General features: G+C 39.1%; 1 protein-coding gene across 4 annotated transcripts in view; it reads left to right on the top strand.

Moving 5' to 3' along the window:
- The window catches only part of LOC107569472 (serine-rich coiled-coil domain-containing protein 2-like), a 78,387-nt gene extending 62,074 nt beyond the window's left edge, over positions 1-16,313 (top strand). For 2 of the 4 annotated variants that reach the window (XM_016255577.1, XM_016255576.1), the window contains exon 10: positions 14,933-16,313. In XM_016255577.1, coding sequence (XP_016111063.1) covers positions 14,933-15,739 — 807 coding nt within the window. In that variant the 3' untranslated portion in view covers positions 15,740-16,313. Of the gene's footprint in view, positions 1-3,439; positions 3,528-5,331; positions 5,372-14,932 lie in introns of all 4 variants that reach the window. The other 2 variants (XM_016255578.1, XM_016255579.1) reach the window with 2 other exon arrangements.
- The last annotated feature ends 3,882 nt before the right edge of the window (positions 16,314-20,195 follow it).

The following is a 20,195-nucleotide window of genomic DNA, read 5'->3' as shown; positions in this document are numbered from 1 at the left end:
CCCTGACATGGCTGCATCAACACTAACTGCGGTTACTGAAACCACGCCTTCTTTCTTTGCGTGAACATTTGGGCAGCATCATGCTAATTTTCCACATAGTGAGGTAGATATGTGGGGGCGTGTTAGAACAAGCCGTTTTAGGGGGGCGTGGCAGAGTCTTAACTTTGATAAAGAATATCTCTTTGGTTTTGAGACTTTAGTCTTTGCAACTTCAGGGATCTTATCTATGCACAATCAGCTTGTAACACTCCAAAGAGAAAGGAAAACTTGAAATCGCATCATATGACCCCTTTAATTCTTCTCTCTTTAGACCAAATTTTGGTTGACAGCATTTTAGTTTGATGATGAAGGGCTGAAATGTCAGAACAAATGTTGTTTGTGTGTGCGATAGGTGCCTGTGCGATCAGATGGATTCAATCAAATAAAGATGTAAAGAAAATAAAGAAAATGCATTAAGAGAAAAACGAGCGTAGCCTATATTTGTTGCACAGTGTTTCCTTTTGTTAATCTGTTAATTATATTATAGCATATTATATATTTTGTGTGATACTATTTATTTTATTCCTTTTATAGACTTAATTTCTGTTTTTCTCCTTTCACAGAAGCGCTGCAGGTGCATGATGCGACAATTGAATCCTCATGGTCTTGTTTATGCTGCTATTCGCGCATATAAAGCTAAGCCTTGTACAAAACCACAACAAAAAAAGACATTCTAATTTTACTGGTTAACGTTCGACTAATTAGCTCCGTTTGACGGTCAGGAAAATAAAAATGAACAAAATGCTGTCATTCTACAATTCTCCACCAAGTTCAGGTAACTCAAAAACTTGCGTACATGAGCTGAGACCAGACGTGAGATTTGATCGTAGCCACTACTCACATCCATATTGATAAATTCCAAGTTTTGCGTTGAAACGACCGTACGCCCAATTTTCTGTGGTACGTTCGTTTCGTAAATGAGGCCCCTGGATCAGGGTCAGGGTCTTTCCCCTTACAAGGTAGCCAAGCTGCGTTGCACTACAGATCTTGCCCTCTGTGCCATGAAACAGGCCGCTACTGCCATTGGCAGGTCCATGGCTGGCATGGTGGTAATGGAGAGGCGTCTGTGGGTGCACCTGGCTGATATCGGGGTGAAAGAGAAGGGCTCGGTGTCACCTTCTGAACTTTTCGGCACTTCCGTTGAGACAGTGTTTGAGAAGTTTAAGATGCGCTCAAACGCCTTTAAGTCCTTCATTCCTCAGAGACCCAGGACTGAGCCTGAAAAACATGGGGGTCCTGGCCCTTCCCGGACTAAGGACCAATGATGGGTTCAGAAGACTAGTGTTGTGACTTGCGTGATTTAACATATTTTGTTGGTTAACAATAATGACACGGATAGGTACTTATGCTGTCCCTTTAAGACAGAATTCATGTATGTAATACTGACACACGTTCAGTTTTCACCCACCTGTTTACGTTTACTTAATCCATAATGGACTGTATTTACGTGAGATACTCTACACGATAGACATTTGGACTGCTGTGTGTGTATTTGAGCACTGAGAACTGATCGCGCGCTGTATATGAGAACTGAAGAAGTGGTGCGTGCACGCGAGAGAACACTCCTATCAGCGCGATACCGCCAACTTCACTAACTTTAAGTTGATCAACAACGAATTGAGACTCCCAGGAAAAAGGGGAAGACTGGTCACCTTATCCATACCCCTTCGGGTGCTGAGGCCATTGTTTCAGATCGCTAGTTCGCATTTTGTAGCCTATCCATCCACTGCGGCTGCCATACTGCGGCTGCCATACTGAGACGAGATATGCAAATGCCCCTTATCCGATTGCAATCCAATGACAGGGACGAACATTTTGAAGGACAAGACAGTAGCCTATAGGATGTATTTTGAATGTCCGGAAGTCCTCAAATAACATTACAGTCCCGTCTAGTCTTGTTAACGAAGACATGGCATAAATTTCGTCATAGTTTTTATCATCAGGTATTCGTTTTAGCTTGTCAAAATCTCGTCTTAGTCACAGAAAAAATGTTCGTTAACGAATATTTTTCATCATCATCTTCGTTGACGAAATTAACACTGAATCAGAGTCAGCAGGTTGCGATGAGCAGGAAATGCTCAGTACCAACATTGGCACCTCAATAACTTTGCACATCGAGGATGGACAAGTGCCAAAGCTTAGAGACGGAGACATAGTTGATCTCGTTGCACACCTCTTGGGCGCCCGGGGCTTTTCACGTAACTTTGTAGATCCGCTTGTGAGGATAGTATGTGTTCCTGGCCACGAGTCCTTGTGCAGCACAAAAAGTCAAGAGTCGCATATCATTGTCATTGGTTTCAGTCACTGAACCATGGGGGCCAATCACATGATCAAACGCTTGCCTTGCCTTGCTGATCTGAATGTTGAGATCACCTGCAACGGTGACAAGGTCATGGCGCAGGATACGGTTGAGCTCAAGTAGCAAGTCGTCGTAAAAAGAGTCCTTATCTGCGACGGAGCATGTTCCGTTGGCGCATAGACAAAGGTCAGCTTCGCATACGTGCCTTGCAGCTGTGTGGATTCTGTCCAACACAGGTTGCCAACAGAGTAGGCTTGATGCTGCTCAGCGGGATAGGATGATCCCCACAACTTGGACATGTTTGCAGGTGTGGCCAGAATATATGAAGGTCTTATCGTCACTTATCAACTTTCCACTGGCCATCCAACGGGCCTCAGTTATGCTGAGGATGTCAAGATGATGCTGATCTAATTCTCCCAGGAGTTGCGCCAATTTGCTGGTTTGGTATAATGTCCGAATGTTCTAGGTAGTGAATCGAATTGATGATTTGGCATTGAGGAACTTGCCATACATCAGGGGTCAGATGGTCGAATTACTTTGTTCCAACACTGTCATCCATGGTTGGCAGTCATCTCTGCCTTCAAAAGGACATAAGCGGTTACTACTGGCAGAGTTATTTATATATATATATATATATATATATATATATATATATATATATATATATATATATATATATAGCATATATACATACACACATACAGGGGATAATGATTAACTTAACTATAGAAACAGGTGTAGAACAGAATCAGTAACCAAGGGAACTAATACATTACAGGAAAATTAAAAAAAAAATGTGACAAGGCATCATTGATTTCCAATTAACCTATGTCTAAACATTGCATAAAAACAAATTTATTCGTGGTTGGTGGCTTTACATATCATCATTGGAAAAGTGGACCTTACTTGGATGCTAAAATTAAAATTATTAATTTGACATAACAGATTTTTCATAAATGTACCACACTTACTAAATAATTGTGGCTTCAACTTTTGAAAGATTTTTTCCTGTTCTGGCACTAAGAACTGAGAGATAAATGACCATCTAACTGTGTGTATCATATGTGTGTGTGGTGCACACCTTTGTCTTTCTCTGTACAGGGCATTTTGCTTGGCCCTATCCTCTCCTCTTGGCAACACTCACAGCGGGGGAGTGTGCAGCCATGCGCGCCACGTCACCACAGACGGAGTGAGTCTTTAACCAAGCGAACCAGTCTGTGCTCTAGCCCCAGTGCTTGCTGCATGTCTGCCTGCCTCTCCCTTGTGCCCCCTTGAGTCATGCACATAAATCCACCATCCAATCACATTCTAGTGAATAATCAGTCCATCATTTCCACTCTTTTTAGTTTCACTGTCTTATGTCCCATCTGTCTGCTTGGTTTAGAGCAGGGGTGTCCAACCCTGCTCCTGGAGCGCTACCATCCTGCAGATTTCAGCTCTAACACCAATCAAACACAGCTGAAGCAGCTAATCAAGGTGTTCAGGGTTGCTTGATAATTACAGACAGGTGTGCTGGAGCAGGGTTGGAACTAAAGTCTGCAGGACGGTAGCTCTCCAGGAGCAGGGTTGGACACCCCTGGTTTAGAGTCTGACCTCTAGTTTTTTTCTGTATAGTTCTTATGATGACTCTCTGTAAAGCCAGACAGTCATCATACTCACATTAAAAAAATATTTTTCCTGTAGTTTTTGTCCCTCAACCGAATTTCCTAGAACATCTGAGCTGTTTGATTTCAATAGAGCACGTCTTCCAGTTTTGTCATCTTTTTTTCATTGAAAATATGCAGTTCCTGAGGGTGTAAGGAATTAATAGTTGTCTCAAAAATTGAAAACTCATCATTTACTCTCCCTTATGTCGTTCCACTATTTTCCTTCAGTCATACAATAGCTTTCTTTGAGGAACAGTGTTCATATGTGTTTATTTGTTGAGAATGTTGCCATCTGCTTCTCTCAAATCTTGTTGACAATAGCATCCATTCGACACAAGATGTTTGATCATGAGACATGAAAACCAATTACGTAACTTGATGAAACTCACCTTTAGACATCAAGTTTGAATGTACGCCAATACAATTGTGTTTTGAGAGCTACAGCAGATTTTCAGTAAAAAAAAAACAAAAAAACTTAGATCTCTGTTCCTTATAAAACACATTGCATGCATGGCTTCAGAAGAGTTGAGTCATATAGACTACTTTTGTGATACTTTTATTGTGCTTTTTGTCTTTTGACAGCCCCAGTACTCATTTGTGATTAATTGTCTACTTTTGTGATTAACGTACAAAATAAATGGTTTGGAAGCGTTTATTTTTTGGATCAACATGAGGGTGAGTAAAGGATCAGCTGTATAGTAACTTACCATACAGTAGATGCCATCATGTAGACTAATCATCTAATAAACAAGATTTGACTTAAAAGTCCTTACCCACAAAGCTTTTTGGCGAAAGTGACCTGTGGTCCAGCCAGGATGACTGCTTATACTGTCAGAAGGGAGCTCTGTGAGACAGGTATTAGGAAAGAGAGCTGCTAGTACATCACAGAACAGCTTTGTGGGATCTAATATGGGATCCCTCAGAGAACGGTGACAACCCTTCGACTTTAAGACACATATTCAGTCTCTGTCTTTGGCAGTGTGCTTAGATTGAGCTGTCCAGACAGAACCTAAATTCTGCCTGTTTTTAGTTGTGCTAATTAGCATGGACCTGAATGCATTTATTATTATTTTATTTATCTATGTTTATTTTTGCTTTAATTCATGTCATGTGAAGGGCAAAACTTAGATCAATGTCATGGCTTAATGGGCTGTTCAGTTTTTACAATTATGTTTTTTTTTTAATAATGTTATAGTAAAAAAAATTGCCTTTGTGTTGTTTGTCTTGTGTGCTGAGGTAGCTTCCTGTTCTGCCCCTGCGATCTGTGTTTAAATCTTTCATTGACTGATTTTTCCTTATTGTTTCTCTCCCTCTGCCTCTCCCAAACTGCCCAAACTCTGGCAAAAGGAGTGGAGCATCTAGTACATTACTTCAGAGACACTGCGTGGTATAGTACTGCCTGTCTTTAACATCCTCTAAAGTCCTTATTTTCTTTCTGTTTGCATGATCTCTTATTCTGTACAGCGAGGACTGTCCATCTGCATCATACAGGTTCACACTACATTCATCTTTTCTTTAAACCTCTCTCTGTCTTTTATTCTCTTTTATTCTCTTTTATTCTCTCTCATTTTCAAGTCCTCTCAGTTTTTCATTTTCTTTTAACTGTTTGACTAATCCCTATAACTTTGTGAAATCTGTGTATTGGAAGTTTACATTGTTACTTCCAGAGTTGGAGTCAAGACCAGTACCAGACCCTTAAGATCCAGACCAATAATAAAGTCCCCAGCCTGGTCACATTGTTTATATGTAGGTTTTAGTATGTAACATTTACAAGTATAAAGACTTTTTTTACATTTGGATAGATATTTGCAGCTATAGAAATTTAAAAAATTAAAAATCTTACAAATATAATTTTTTTATATCATAAATATATTTAGTTAGACTTGTTTATAGATATATTTTATATTCTTAACCGTAGCCCCAAACCTAAACATAACCATTTTCGTAGACACATTACAAATATATAAAATGTAATGGGCAGAAACGTGTACAATGAAATTTTAGTTTCAATATTCCATTATTATTATTATTATTATTTTATTTAATTTAAATTTTTTAAGTGAGCATATTAAGACAATATATCATATATTTTCACCCACGACAGTCAAAATAAATATTACATAAATAATGGTTAAATAATTACAAAAATTTTATTCATTTTAAGGTTTTAAAGTGAAGTCATGTCAAACGTGATGTAATCCTTGGAAACAAGTTTCACCAGAAGTCACACTGAACAGAATGAAATAAAGTAAACGAGTCAACTGCGTTAAACAAATGTGATTGAAAACGTCTCAATGATCATAAATAGAATAGTATCAACCGATTAATTCTATAATTTCAGTATTCATAAATAAGGATGTGTAAACATGTACATTGTTCATATAGATAATTTACTTTATAGACACTAGTACTATGTCTACAGGTGCATCTCAATAAATTAGAATGTCGTGGAAAAGTTAATTTATTTCAGTAATTGAACTCAAATTGTTAAACTCGTGTATTAAATAAATTCAATGCACACAGACTGAAGTAGTTTAAGTCTTTGGTTCTTTTAATTGTGATGATTTTGGCTCACATTTAACAAAAACCCACCAATTCTCAACAAATTAGAATACTTCATAAGACCAATAAAAAAAAAAAATTTTGTGAATTGTTGGCCTTCTGGAAAGTATGTTAATTTACTGTACATGTACTCAATACTTGGTAGGGGCTCCTTTTGTTTTAATTACTGCCTCAATTCGGCGTGGCATGGAGGTGATCAGTTTGTGGCACTGCTGAGGTGGTATGGAAGTCCAGGTTTCTTTGACAGTGGCCTTCAGCTCATCTGCATTTTTTGGTCTCTTGTTTCTCATTTTCCTCTGGGCAAACTCGCCCAGGTCTGGTGAGTTTGCTGGCCAGTCAAGCACACCAACACCATGGTCATTTAACCAACTTTTGGTGCTTTTGGCAGTGTGGGCAGGCGCCAAATCCTGCTGGAAAATTAAATAAGCATCTTCAAAAAGCTGGTTAGCAGAAGCACTTCCCCATGATTGTGTAGCCTAGTGGACCAAACTGAGAGACCATTTTGAAGGCTCAGGAAACCTTTGCAGGTGTTTTGAGTTGATTAGCTGATTGGCATGTCACCATATTCTAATTTGTTGAGATAGTGAATTGGTGGGTTTTTGTTAAATGTGAGCCAAAATCATCACAATTAAAAGAACCAAAGACTTAAACTACTTCAGTCTGTGTGCATTGAATTAATTTAATACACGAGTTTCACAGTTTGAGTTGAATTACTGAAATAAATGAACTTTTCCACGACATTCTAATTTATTGAGATGCACCTGTATATATGGTACGTTTGATTGTCTGTGCAATCATAAGTAAATCTAACAGTGGTGTACCAGACCCCCAAGACTGAGACCAATACCAGATTTTCTAAAGTCTGGGGAATGTTTTGTTTTTCCATCTGCTATCTCATGCACAGTCAAGCATTTTAATCCGAGTATACTTCACTGAACATGAACTTGTGCAGACATGTGCCCTGCAGAGAATGGTACTGAGTTGCTTTATACCAGGGAGGGGCAACTCTGCCACTGTACATTGTTCTGCAGAGTTTAGCTTCATCCTTAATCAAACACACCTGAAACATCTAACCATAGTCTTCAGGATTATTTGAAAAGTACAGGCAGGTGGGTTTGATAAAGAATGGAGCTAAACTCTGCAGGGCAGTGGCCCTTCAGGACCAAAGTTGCCCATCTCTGATTTATACTCTTTCAGACTTGTTTCAAACTTGAACAAATCAAGGTACCTTCTGAACTCCTCGCATGTCCGTTTTTGTTGTTTTCTAATTTCGTCTCCTGTTGTTTTTATTGACATTTTCGTATTCTACTTAGAGTAGTTTTAAAAGCAACATCCCAACTTTTTGCTATAGTGAAATTCACAGCATGCACACTGTGTACGAGATGCAGTGCCTAATGAATATCTGAAAAAAATATTGGCCTTAACTCCTGAGGCCTAGATCCAGACCAAGATCCTTATACCCAAGAACCAGACTGTCCATTTTAAATGGTGAAATGGGGAAAATGCTGAATTAATTCCAACATTAATTTCAAACATTGCACCTCAGACTGTCAGACCAAGACATCAAGTAATGAGACAAAAGACCCAATCCAAGGCTGTATTCATGTGGTCGTGAGAGTGGTCTCAAGGTATTACATGATTGGTCAGATAGCCTGTCAATCAAACTCCCAGCGAAGGGTGAATTAGGAATGCAAGGTATACTTGTACTGAAAAATGCACTACGAAAAATTTAAAATGTAAAAAAAAAAGGATGTCAGCATTGTGGAAAATGTTGGAAGTTCTGTCAGTGTGACATTCAGTGAGCCAGCTGAGTGATGATGAGAAATGGTTAACAAAACAAAAGATGTTGATTTCAATTTCTTTGCCCTTAACACACTAAAAGAAAAACAAAACAAAACGCTGTAGCAAAATCAGAACTGAAGCAAAATATGAAATTACTTGGCATTCAGAGAAAAAAAATGTTAACCTGCAAATCTATCAGTCTGCAAACAATGCCACAAGACATGGCGCTTCAAGATACAACACATCAAACCGTGCGAACCAACTGTCCTGTGCTCATCCCAAATTAAAGGACCTCAGCCTCTGACAAGTTTGCAAAATTACATTTTCAACAAAATGATTAATGTTGCTGTATAATTTTCACTCAACAAGTTGTTCACTATTTGAGTGCTGATGTGCCCTGTTGACACCACTGGTATACAAATCAAACAAACTACTGTGCTTGGATTTCTAAGTATTACTAATGTTAAAATGCTTACAAGTTAAGCAACAAACTTTTGTATCTACATGATTTTATGTAAGACAATAATTTTCTATTTCATTTTACCAGTCATCTAAGATTGCCTCTTTCTTTCTTTCTTTCTTTCTTTCTTTCTTTCTTTCTTTCTTTCTTTCTTTCTTTCTTTCTTTCTTAAACAGCAACCAACAAAAGCAACAGCAAGAACATAGACTATTCTATGTATACATAGTCTATTCATCCTTTTTAAATATGTCATATTTTCCTTTAAAATATTGCCATATGCTGAAGTGCTTAGAGTAACAGAAAATCACACTTTAAAGGTGCTTGTTTTTTGCCTAACAAAAACTTCATTACTTTTATCAAAGCCCTTCTGTCTTCATTTCAGGTGGTCATCTATGGTTATTGTAATAATACTATATACCTGATTATACAACATCTTCCCTCACATCCCTCTTTTTTTTTTGTTAAGTAGGGAACATAGATTACATGGGCCTTGGGGTATAATTATGTGATGTGTTTTTATGTTCTGCAGTTTGTTCTTCACACCTCATTGCCATGTAAACACCTCTTTTAGACCAAATGGTCACATAAAACTAACCCTTCTTTTGACTCCCTGCCTTTAGAAAGAGACATGATTGAAATTCAGATAATTAGCTGAATGTAGCTGGAGGTGGTAATAGCCTAATAGGTTATCATTATTAAAATGCATATTCGGAGTCAATGTAGGTGCGAGTACATGGCACAACAGCACACCTGGCATCAGCTGTAGTTTCATGGAAAAACAAAGTTTTTCCAACTGGGAGAAAGTCAATTGTAGAGAACTGAAGTCTATTCATATATGGGGGAATCTTTTGACAGTTCTCTTCATTTCACTCACCAATTTGTTTAGACTTCTGTAGTGCTTACATTTTTCTCTGCTCTCTCTTCTTTCTTTACTTCTTTTCAACATTTGTCTGTCTACCTTATCCCTCCCTCCACATCTTCTTTCTGCTCCAGAACTCTGTCACCTTTTCTCAGCTGCCTTATTTTAATTCTTGGTGAGCTGTCATAAATTATGTATGAACAGCTGAGCGCCCCACACACCTCTGCTAAGACTTTCTCTGAAGTTTTGACTGACTGAGGGGTTGTAGGTGGTCTCAGGTTAGCCCGATTGAGACTTCACCTCTCTAGACAAAACCCTCACTGCCTTGTCTCATCCATTATGAACCACAGGCTGTGGAAAAAACTTCAAAGGATTATATTTTCCAAGTCTGGGGCTTGGAATTGGCACAAAACAAAGAGAGAGGCTCAGTCAATAAAACAAGCATACGGCACTGCATTGTATGGAGGGTGGTATCCATTAGAGGGTGCTGTGGACCATGAAATGATGTTGCAGCACAGACATTTGTAAAGTAGGGGAGATAATGGAGATTTGCTGTGAGCATTTTTTAGACCATAATGTACATTTTGTCATTATTTACTCACCCTCATGTTGTTCGTATACGATAGCTTTGTGTGAACAAATCATTCTTTTGAGTCAGATCTTTTCAGTGGATCAGTTAATTTAGTTCACAAAACCAGTCTTAATGATTTGTTTTTGAATGGGGCGTGTCTCTAAAGAGGGTGGCAACAAAATGAGCATGATGAGAAAAAAAAAACCCATTGTAGAATCTATGGTACACTATTAAGAAGTGCAAACCTGCAAATGTTATCTTAGGGAGCTATTTCTACCTGACCTAACCTAACGTATAGGTTGATTAGGTTAATATTTTTGGGTTGAATAAAATCAAATAAATGAGATGTTACCACATGAGAAATTGTACATATTCATGAAGAAAAACACTTAAAGGGACTTAAAAGCTGTATTCAAATAAAAACACTTTCATCATCCTCATGACAATACATGCTGGTTTTGTCTCATACCTAAAGGCTGCAACACGCACCAGTTGATTCCTCTCATTTTAACATGCAGAGTATATACACAATGTAAATAATAGATTGATTGCGCAGTGTAGAGAGATTCATTGGTCATAACACAACTTTGTGAGATCGCAACGAACAAAGAAGGACAGCTTTTTAGTGATTATAAAGGGAGCGCTCCTTGCTAATGTTAATTATTTGATGTGAGTTTTATACTCTAACTGAAAAAAATGCAATGTTTTATATGGTTACATTTTATTTTGATGGTCCCCTTAATCAATCGACTATAAGCAACTTTGCAACTACATGCCAACTAACTCTCATTAGAGTATTAGTATGCTCAAGAATGGTAGAATCTAGTATGGTAGAATAGTTCAAAGCAAATGTGTCATATTACACATTAATCTGATCTGATATCTGATCTTATGGCTGTTTGAGAGAAAAAAGTGTTATTATTATTATTATTATTACTACTTATAAGTGGTCTTTGACTGCTTTAAGTAAAGTAGCATAAGAAAAATGGCAAGATATGAGACTTATAAAACATTATAACTATGAGAAATATAATCCATTGTAATAGTGGATGCAACTTGTTCATTGTGTTATAAATCATCATACTCTTAAAAGCTATAACCACAAATAAGTAAATATTATAATATATTAAAACTGTTCTTATGAATATTCATGAGATGATACAACATATTATAAGGTTTTTTTATAATGCATAATGCATTCATTATAATGCCTTAAGAATACCCTTATAATGTATTACAAATACGGGCTTCATAGAAAGTGTTACCAAATATTCGAATAAATGTATATTTACAGTAAGCACTTAACTCAAATACGTATTAAATAATGAAATAAATAACTAGAGAAGGCTGACCATGATCAGCTTGCGTCCATTTATTGGGATAAGCCTACTCTTCCCCTGAATTAAAAAATAACTTCTGGCCTTCAGTGATGCAAGGACAAAGTTTGAGCACGCACACCCAATATCTTAGAGAGCAGAGCCAATTCATAAGAGAACACTGTCTATTTAAAAATGCACATCCAGTTTTGAGTGAGAGCGAAGGAAATCTGCTTGCGAGTGGAGAGATTCTTGCTCGCACATTACATGGATGCGCTATCGCGTTGCATTACTGCGCTCTCGACATTTGTCATTAAGATAACTCTATAGAAACCGCCTAAAATTAAGTATATAGAAGGGAAGAAAGCCTCCCTAGGTAGCCACCTATATTGGCCATGCCAGGATCTGCCACTGGCAGATGCAGTGAGAAAAAAAACTAAAAAAACAAGCCAATCACAAGATATCTGTTAGGGGGGGCACCCGGGGTGGCCAACCAGATTTCTGTGGAGGCCGGTGCCACCCCTGGCCACCATGTAGACCCGCCCTTGGACCATAGTTAACATCTCACCAAAGGGGAAGATTGTCAGTGAATCATACATGGGATGCATTAAAATTATCAAAAGTGACGTAAAGATTTTTACATTGTAAAATAAATAAATATTTAAAATAAATGTTATTCTTCAAAGAATCCTAGAAGAAAAAAAATGTATCATGGTTATTTAACATTGATAATAATAAGAAATGTTTCTTGAGCCCCAAATCAGCAGATTGTAGGAAAAATGGAAAAACGCTTGCAGTGCACGCTGATTGCCCCCTCTGAGACATCGCGTGCGTGATCTTCGCCCAAACAAATAACACATAGATCGTGTGTGTCATCAGATGTTAAACAACGACAACATGGATGCACACATCCTCTTAAACATTTTGCTAGTGCTCACCATAATTAGATGAATAGAGATCGCTCTTACCACAGAAATGCACGCTTCAAACAAAACAGTCAATGAAGACAAAGAAGAGGATGATGTGTTCTCCCGGCGCCTATTTATACTATAGTCGCACCGGTAGTGACGTCAAGCTGTCACCGGCCAACGTGTTGTTGGTGTTTTTTCAATGTATGCTTCAGACACGGTCACGACGAGGCGTTCCCCATAGCTTGCAGTGCACGCTGATTGCCCCCTCTGAGACATCGCGTGCGTGATCTTCGCCCAAACAAATAACACATAGATCGTGTGTGTCATCAGATGTTAAACAACGACAACATGGATGCACACATCCTCTTAAACATTTTGCTAGTGCTCACCATAATTAGATGAATAGAGATCGCTCTTACCACAGAAATGCACGCTTCAAACAAAACAGTCAATGAAGACAAAGAAGAGGATGATGTGTTCTCCCGGCGCCTATTTATACTATAGTCGCACCGGTAGTGACGTCAAGCTGTCACCGGCCAACGTGTTGTTGGTGTTTTTTCAATGTATGCTTCAGACACGGTCACGACGAGGCGTTCCCCATAGCGACCCCTAGAGGACTCAGTTCGAAGTTCCCATGAAAGGGAACTGTGTGGTCCAACCTTGTGTAATTAAAATATATGTAATCTTTTAACTCACACCACACTTTCAGTCTTTTTAAAATATGTAATCCTGGTCACTTTTGCTAGGTATTTATGTGAGGATAACATAAATGTACACGGGGTGACTATTCCTAAAGCTCTGTTTACATGGAATAAATGCCACCCACTGGAAATCATCCACCAGTGCCAATGAAACAGCAGAGCAGACATAAAAGACTTAGCTAACAATATTACGGTACTCCAGCACCTCAGTATCCTGCATACCACTTTTGCATCACATAGAATAATTCACTTTGAGATGGATAGGTTGGCTTCTCTATCAATATCGTCTGTATTTCTTGTGATCTTGAATTTGAAATATTAAAAGCAGGCAGAAATTTGTCTATGTACCATCCTTGGAAAAATGCCTTTGTCCTATTTTGGATGTTTTGCTTTGTGACGGTACTAGATTCTCTATTCTAGATGCTTTTTGATGCCAGTCGTAGGTTGTTAACTTGGAATTGCATTCTTGTTTGCCAGTCTGAGAGTGTGCTTGAGTGCATGTACTGGTTTGGCAGTGACCTGACCACCTCACGTTTAAGTCCGCATCATTGCTAATGAGTGTGGAGAGGCTGAGCTGAGATCAAAGCCCTCTCAGACAGCTTGTCATGTGTGGATTCTAACATCCAGAGCAGGTTCGTCTGAAGTTGTGTGGCTGCTGCTGGGGATAGTGTCTCTTAGAGCACGACCGATATATCGGTTTTAACGATTAATCAACACATGAAGTTGCTTTTTGTACTCTTATTATCAGTATCAGTATTGATAGTTTTTCTTTAGAATCCTTTATATCCCTCTTTATATCCTATGTGCATCGGCACTGGTGGGTTTTTTTCCTCTGGGGGTAAAATTAACTACGGACTCTGCATTGAATTGTGATGCATGACTATGCTTTGTACACAAAAAAGTGGATTTAAAACATTAGCAGAGAAAAGCCAAGATATGTATACAGTAAGATATTGTGGTAAAGATTTTGGCTATATTGCCCACCTCTAAGTAATAATAATAACAATAATAATAATAATAATAATAATTTATGCATTTAGCAGACACTTTTATCCAAAGCGACTTACAGTGCATTCAGGCTATACATTTTTTACCAGTATGCATGTTCCCTGGGAATCGAACCCACAACTCTTGCGCAGCTAACGCAATGCTCTTCCACTGAGCCACAAGAACATAATCTATAAAAAAAAGTAATCAAAGAACTGCTATAAATCACTTTTCTCAAAATTCCTAGTGACCAAGCCAGTGATGACTGTGGCAAGGAACCAAAAACTATCAGTGTATGTTACTGATAAAAGACAAGACTTGAGTTGATTTTATTCCTATCCATTTTCCCCTCTCTCCCCTTCTTGCAATCTCTTTCTTATATATATATTTTATATAACAGTAAAATTAAAAGTGTGTCAGTAGCGATGAAGCATTTTATTTTTAATTTAGTTAATAATTACTAAACATTCTCATGGTAAAGGTATTACTTTTAAGTGTGCAATAAAGTTCAACACCATTTTTCATTAAGTGGAAAGCTTTTGTTCATATTATTGATTTTAAAAGTTTTCTTTTTATGTTTTTATTGGTAACAGGAAAAATAGTTTGACCTCTAGTGTCTTGTATACCCAGACACTCTTGTTGTCTGTTCTGTCTTTTTGTATATATTTTTTAAACCAATTATTATTTTTTTTAAATCAAACAGATCAATTCCAGTAATTGAAAAATCACCCTAATATGATCATTCTGAAATGAGAGGAAACACATGTTCAATAATTACTTTTTTTTTCTCCTCCAATAGCTTCAAATACCTCAGACTCCCAAATTCTTACCCAACAAGCTACACAACCATGAAGGACTGTCACGACCAACCTCTTCAGAGGCCCCTTGTGACGGTTTGGATGCCGAGCCTGGTCACAACCCACTGACGCCCCAGTCCTGCTCCCCAGACCTACAATGTCCCATCACTGTTGAGTCTACCCCAAACTGTGCTGTATCAACAGTAACTATATCTGCTGATAGCTCTGCTGCTTCCTCTTCCAGAACTTTTCAAAGCACTGATCCTGCTGAGCTTGGCCTCATGAGCAGCCGGCTTAAAATCAATGAGCCAGCAAGTCCACCAGTTTCTGCCAGCTTTTGCTGTAAGCTAGAGAGAGGTATACAAAAATTTCCTTTGAAAAGAAGCAGTTTTTCAACCTTACAGCCACAAACTTATGTAAAGAGAGCTACAACACTCATCAAGCCCCAGGAAGTACAGCCGGTCAGTATGTTTACCGGAGCCCTGGGTAGGTTTGGAGCCCCAGGTCTATCCAGAACAAGACATCAACCTTTATCAGCTCCTGGACTACCTTGCATCAACCCAGCCCGAGAAACTACCATGCACAGCACTACTGCACCAGTATTTAACCAACAAAATCAAGGGTGCAGACAGTCTTTAATGCTCAAAAAGATGCAGAGCAGTTTGCCCAGAGCCAGTGCCCCCCTCCAGCCCAAACATTCCCGCCTTCCTAAGCCAAAGACGCTTTCTTCTCTCCCAAACCCTGCTGCTCAACAAGGTCAAACAACAACCTCCCCCGCTCTGCCTTCTCGTATGCTTCCACAATTCTAGACTAGTTAAGCAGGGCTTCAGGCATCCCACCAGAGTGTAGAAAAGCTGCTCCTTAAGGCCCTGCTTGTAAGGCACCAGTCAAGTATTTTGCCAGTTATGCTTACGATGTACAAAACAAAACATGACACAATGCACTTAAGTTGTAAGAGACACTATTGTCTACCTTGTACCTATGCATCATGCATAAGATATTACTCCTTTGATAGATTAGCAAGGCGCCACTTCTCTAGGATAATGACCAAAACCAAGCAGAGTATTGTTATTGCTCCCACATAATTTTTTCTATTGCTCTAATTGATCCTGTTGAGAGAGACTTGCATTTTCCTGTCTTAACTACTACCACGTTATGTGCACCGTGTGGGCCATAATAAAGGGTGCCCATTGAGATTTTCAGAGGAGCCATCTCTTCCAATTGCTTCTCTACCCATCTCTCTTTGTACCTTTGTTCTTTGCCACTAGCATGACAATTGTGGAATTGCTGGAATTGGCCTCCCACCACCGTACCTAATGAGAGCAAGTTCTGGAAGCCAAGTCAGCTTTAACACCAGAATGAGGTGTAAGGCTGTGAATATAATGAAAAACGACTGAAATGAGAGGAAACACATGTTCAATAATTACTTTTTTTTTCTCCTCCAATAGCTTCAAATACCTCAGACTCCCAAATTCTTACCCAACAAGCTACACAACCATGAAGGACTGTCACGACCAACCTCTTCAGAGGCCCCTTGTGACGGTTTGGATGCCGAGCCTGGTCACAACCCACTGACGCCCCAGTCCTGCTCCCCAGACCTACAATGTCCCATCACTGTTGAGTCTACCCCAAACTGTGCTGTATCAACAGTAACTATATCTGCTGATAGCTCTGCTGCTTCCTCTTCCAGAACTTTTCAAAGCACTGATCCTGCTGAGCTTGGCCTCATGAGCAGCCGGCTTAAAATCAATGAGCCAGCAAGTCCACCAGTTTCTGCCAGCTTTTGCTGTAAGCTAGAGAGAGGTATACAAAAATTTCCTTTGAAAAGAAGCAGTTTTTCAACCTTACAGCCACAAACTTATGTAAAGAGAGCTACAACACTCATCAAGCCCCAGGAAGTACAGCCGGTCAGTATGTTTACCGGAGCCCTGGGTAGGTTTGGAGCCCCAGGTCTATCCAGAACAAGACATCAACCTTTATCAGCTCCTGGACTACCTTGCATCAACCCAGCCCGAGAAACTACCATGCACAGCACTACTGCACCAGTATTTAACCAACAAAATCAAGGGTGCAGACAGTCTTTAATGCTCAAAAAGATGCAGAGCAGTTTGCCCAGAGCCAGTGCCCCCCTCCAGCCCAAACATTCCCGCCTTCCTAAGCCAAAGACGCTTTCTTCTCTCCCAAACCCTGCTGCTCAACAAGGTCAAACAACAACCTCCCCCGCTCTGCCTTCTCGTATGCTTCCACAATTCTAGACTAGTTAAGCAGGGCTTCAGGCATCCCACCAGAGTGTAGAAAAGCTGCTCCTTAAGGCCCTGCTTGTAAGGCACCAGTCAAGTATTTTGCCAGTTATGCTTACGATGTACAAAACAAAACATGACACAATGCACTTAAGTTGTAAGAGACACTATTGTCTACCTTGTACCTATGCATCATGCATAAGATATTACTCCTTTGATAGATTAGCAAGGCGCCACTTCTCTAGGATAATGACCAAAACCAAGCAGAGTATTGTTATTGCTCCCACATAATTTTTTCTATTGCTCTAATTGATCCTGTTGAGAGAGACTTGCATTTTCCTGTCTTAACTACTACCACGTTATGTGCACCGTGTGGGCCATAATAAAGGGTGCCCATTGAGATTTTCAGAGGAGCCATCTCTTCCAATTGCTTCTCTACCCATCTCTCTTTGTACCTTTGTTCTTTGCCACTAGCATGACAATTGTGGAATTGCTGGAATTGGCCTCCCACCACCGTACCTAATGAGAGCAAGTTCTGGAAGCCAAGTCAGCTTTAACACCAGAATGAGGTGTAAGGCTGTGAATATAATGAAAAACGAAAAAAAAAAAAATTGGCTGTGAAAAACATTGGCCTATACAGTGAGGGAGTTTGAAGTGATTGACATGGTTACTTTACAATTAGAGTGATTTCGCTAAGTAGGAAGTTTTTTGATTGTTGGTTCTGGACCACATTCTTCAGATTTAAGGTTTAGGAAGAGAGACCTATAAGGGATAGGGACATGGTTTGGACTATCATTGTTTGAAAGGAATGAATATATATATACATTTTGGCAAAATAAAACACAATTTCAGTGATTTAAGAGCAGTGCCTGATTGCAAATCATAGAACATGGAACTTAATTTATTATGAGGTGCAGCTCTTACTAGCTGGCCTCTATTACACTAAACTTCACTTCCATCCAGGTCATGGCACCAATGCAACCAGTTCTTCTTGACCCACTCTGAGTGGAGCTTGAACCGGCAACAGCCAACACAGGAGGTGGGCGCGCTAATCAGGACACTGAAGATTGCAGCCTCTATCGTCAGTCACTAGTGCGCCTCTTTAGGTGCGCAGCTCTTACTAGCTGGCCTCTTGTTACATCCAGGCCATACCTGATTATAATTCAGTACTACACTCATCAGTTTCTTTTAAGCTTTTTTTAGTTTTTGTTCTAAAAATTAGGAAAAATAGTTTCAAATTTAAAAATTTAAAAGTTAATGTTTAGCTAGGTTCGACAACTGAGCAATTCCCCTTTCCTCACAGTCTCTACTTCCACACAGTTTGGAAAGGGGAAACATCTCCCACCTTCTCTACTCTTGTAGTTCAATCTTATGATAAACAAAATGTCCAAGTAGCAGCAGCCCCCTACTTTCATTCCACATCTATTCACAACAAGATTCAGGTTGTCTGATTGCCTTCGCAAACATTGCAGGAAATGGTTAGCACAGACACTGACTTATCTGCTGTAAATCTATCAGGCCATTCAGTCAGCGCGACAGCTTTCTACACAAGTCAAACTGTTTATCCCTGCATCTCAGTTCATCTTATTTCATTTATCTCATCCATCCTTTGCCACTTCAACATGCTTGCAGATGTAATTTAATGAAGCTGCCGAGATGGCATCCACATTGCATTAGATACTATTGATGTTAAAAGGGTTTTAATGATACAGATCCTTAATCCTTAAAAGAGGAACCTGACGCAATAGCTAGATTAACGACAAACCCTCACCCTAATCTCTAGATCCTTTTCAATGTATACTCAACCTCACAAATTTGTCCCATCGCTCATGGTCTCAGCTATTGCTGGAAAGAGTACATATTGAGCGAGTAGACAATATCTCTTCTGACGAACCCTACATGAGATGAGGTTTTCTTTGGAGTGCTTTGGAGTGAAGATGATCGGAGTCTCATGTTGATGAAGGAGAGTAGAGCCCTCACTGAAGGCTCAAGCAAACACTCTAGCATCTTATAGTTTCATATACTAAAAAGCATCCAGCAATATACATAGCGGTGTTTTCCTTCTTAAACATAAAGCAAATAGCTGCAAAGCTTCTTTGATTATGAATATTATTATAGTGTAATCGATAAATGTTATTGAACCTAAAACGACTGACTGGTATAATTGGCAGTGTTGTGCTCTCCTTTGTACACAATTAATGTTCACACAAGTGTCTTCGCAAAGTGTGTAATGCAAGTGTGGTACATTGTTCCAACGTTTGCCAGCCATCTTCATTTTGAACACTATACTGTAAACCTGTCTATTGCTATTTAATTTAAAACCTAACTTATATTGTGAAAGTTTTGCTTGGAATGTATACGTGTGCTATCTATTTTATCACCTAATGCCATGACATTCATACATTTTTAAATGTGGCTTAAGTCCCCAAATATTTTTTGAAGTGTGTTTGAACTCCTATAGTCTGCTGGAACATTGCTGTGGTTATGTGGAGAGTAAAGGAAGGATCAATACGCAAACAACCAGAGTTTAACTCACTCTTATGCCCATCCTCTTTTCTTGTCTCAATACTCCATTTAATTTAGCATCTAACAGTAAATAAAACTTATAAACAGGTTGATTGCAACACTGTGATGCAGTGTGTGTTCAGAGAATAGTTTCATCCAGCAAAGGCAAAGCGGGCAGGAGCGGGACTGAAAAATCCAACCTCTGCCTGCAGGCTTTTGTGGGTGGGAGCAGGTCAAAATTTTACATCAATTTTGCAGGAGTGGGCCAGAATCTTACAGGAACAAGCTGGAGCATTTCTGAAACAAATCCAAGAAATGTTATGTGTTACACTACTGTCTTTACATCGGTATAAAGGTTTAGGAACTAGAGACTAATGTCTATGGCTTCACTTTTATTTTACATCTGTAAAAAATGCACAAATGTTAAAGTGCTTCTGTGGCCTCTCCATCTTTTGAATATGTGGATTACTTGAAACTTTTGATTTGTAGCTATATAATACTTGTATTTTTGTGGCGGTAC

Source organism: Sinocyclocheilus grahami, unplaced genomic scaffold (assembly GCF_001515645.1).
Source record: "Sinocyclocheilus grahami isolate Dianchi unplaced genomic scaffold, SAMN03320097.WGS_v1.1 scaffold1348.1, whole genome shotgun sequence".
Taxonomy (NCBI): Eukaryota; Metazoa; Chordata; class Actinopteri; order Cypriniformes; family Cyprinidae; genus Sinocyclocheilus; species Sinocyclocheilus grahami.
This window is presented reverse-complemented; position numbering and strand designations above follow the sequence as displayed.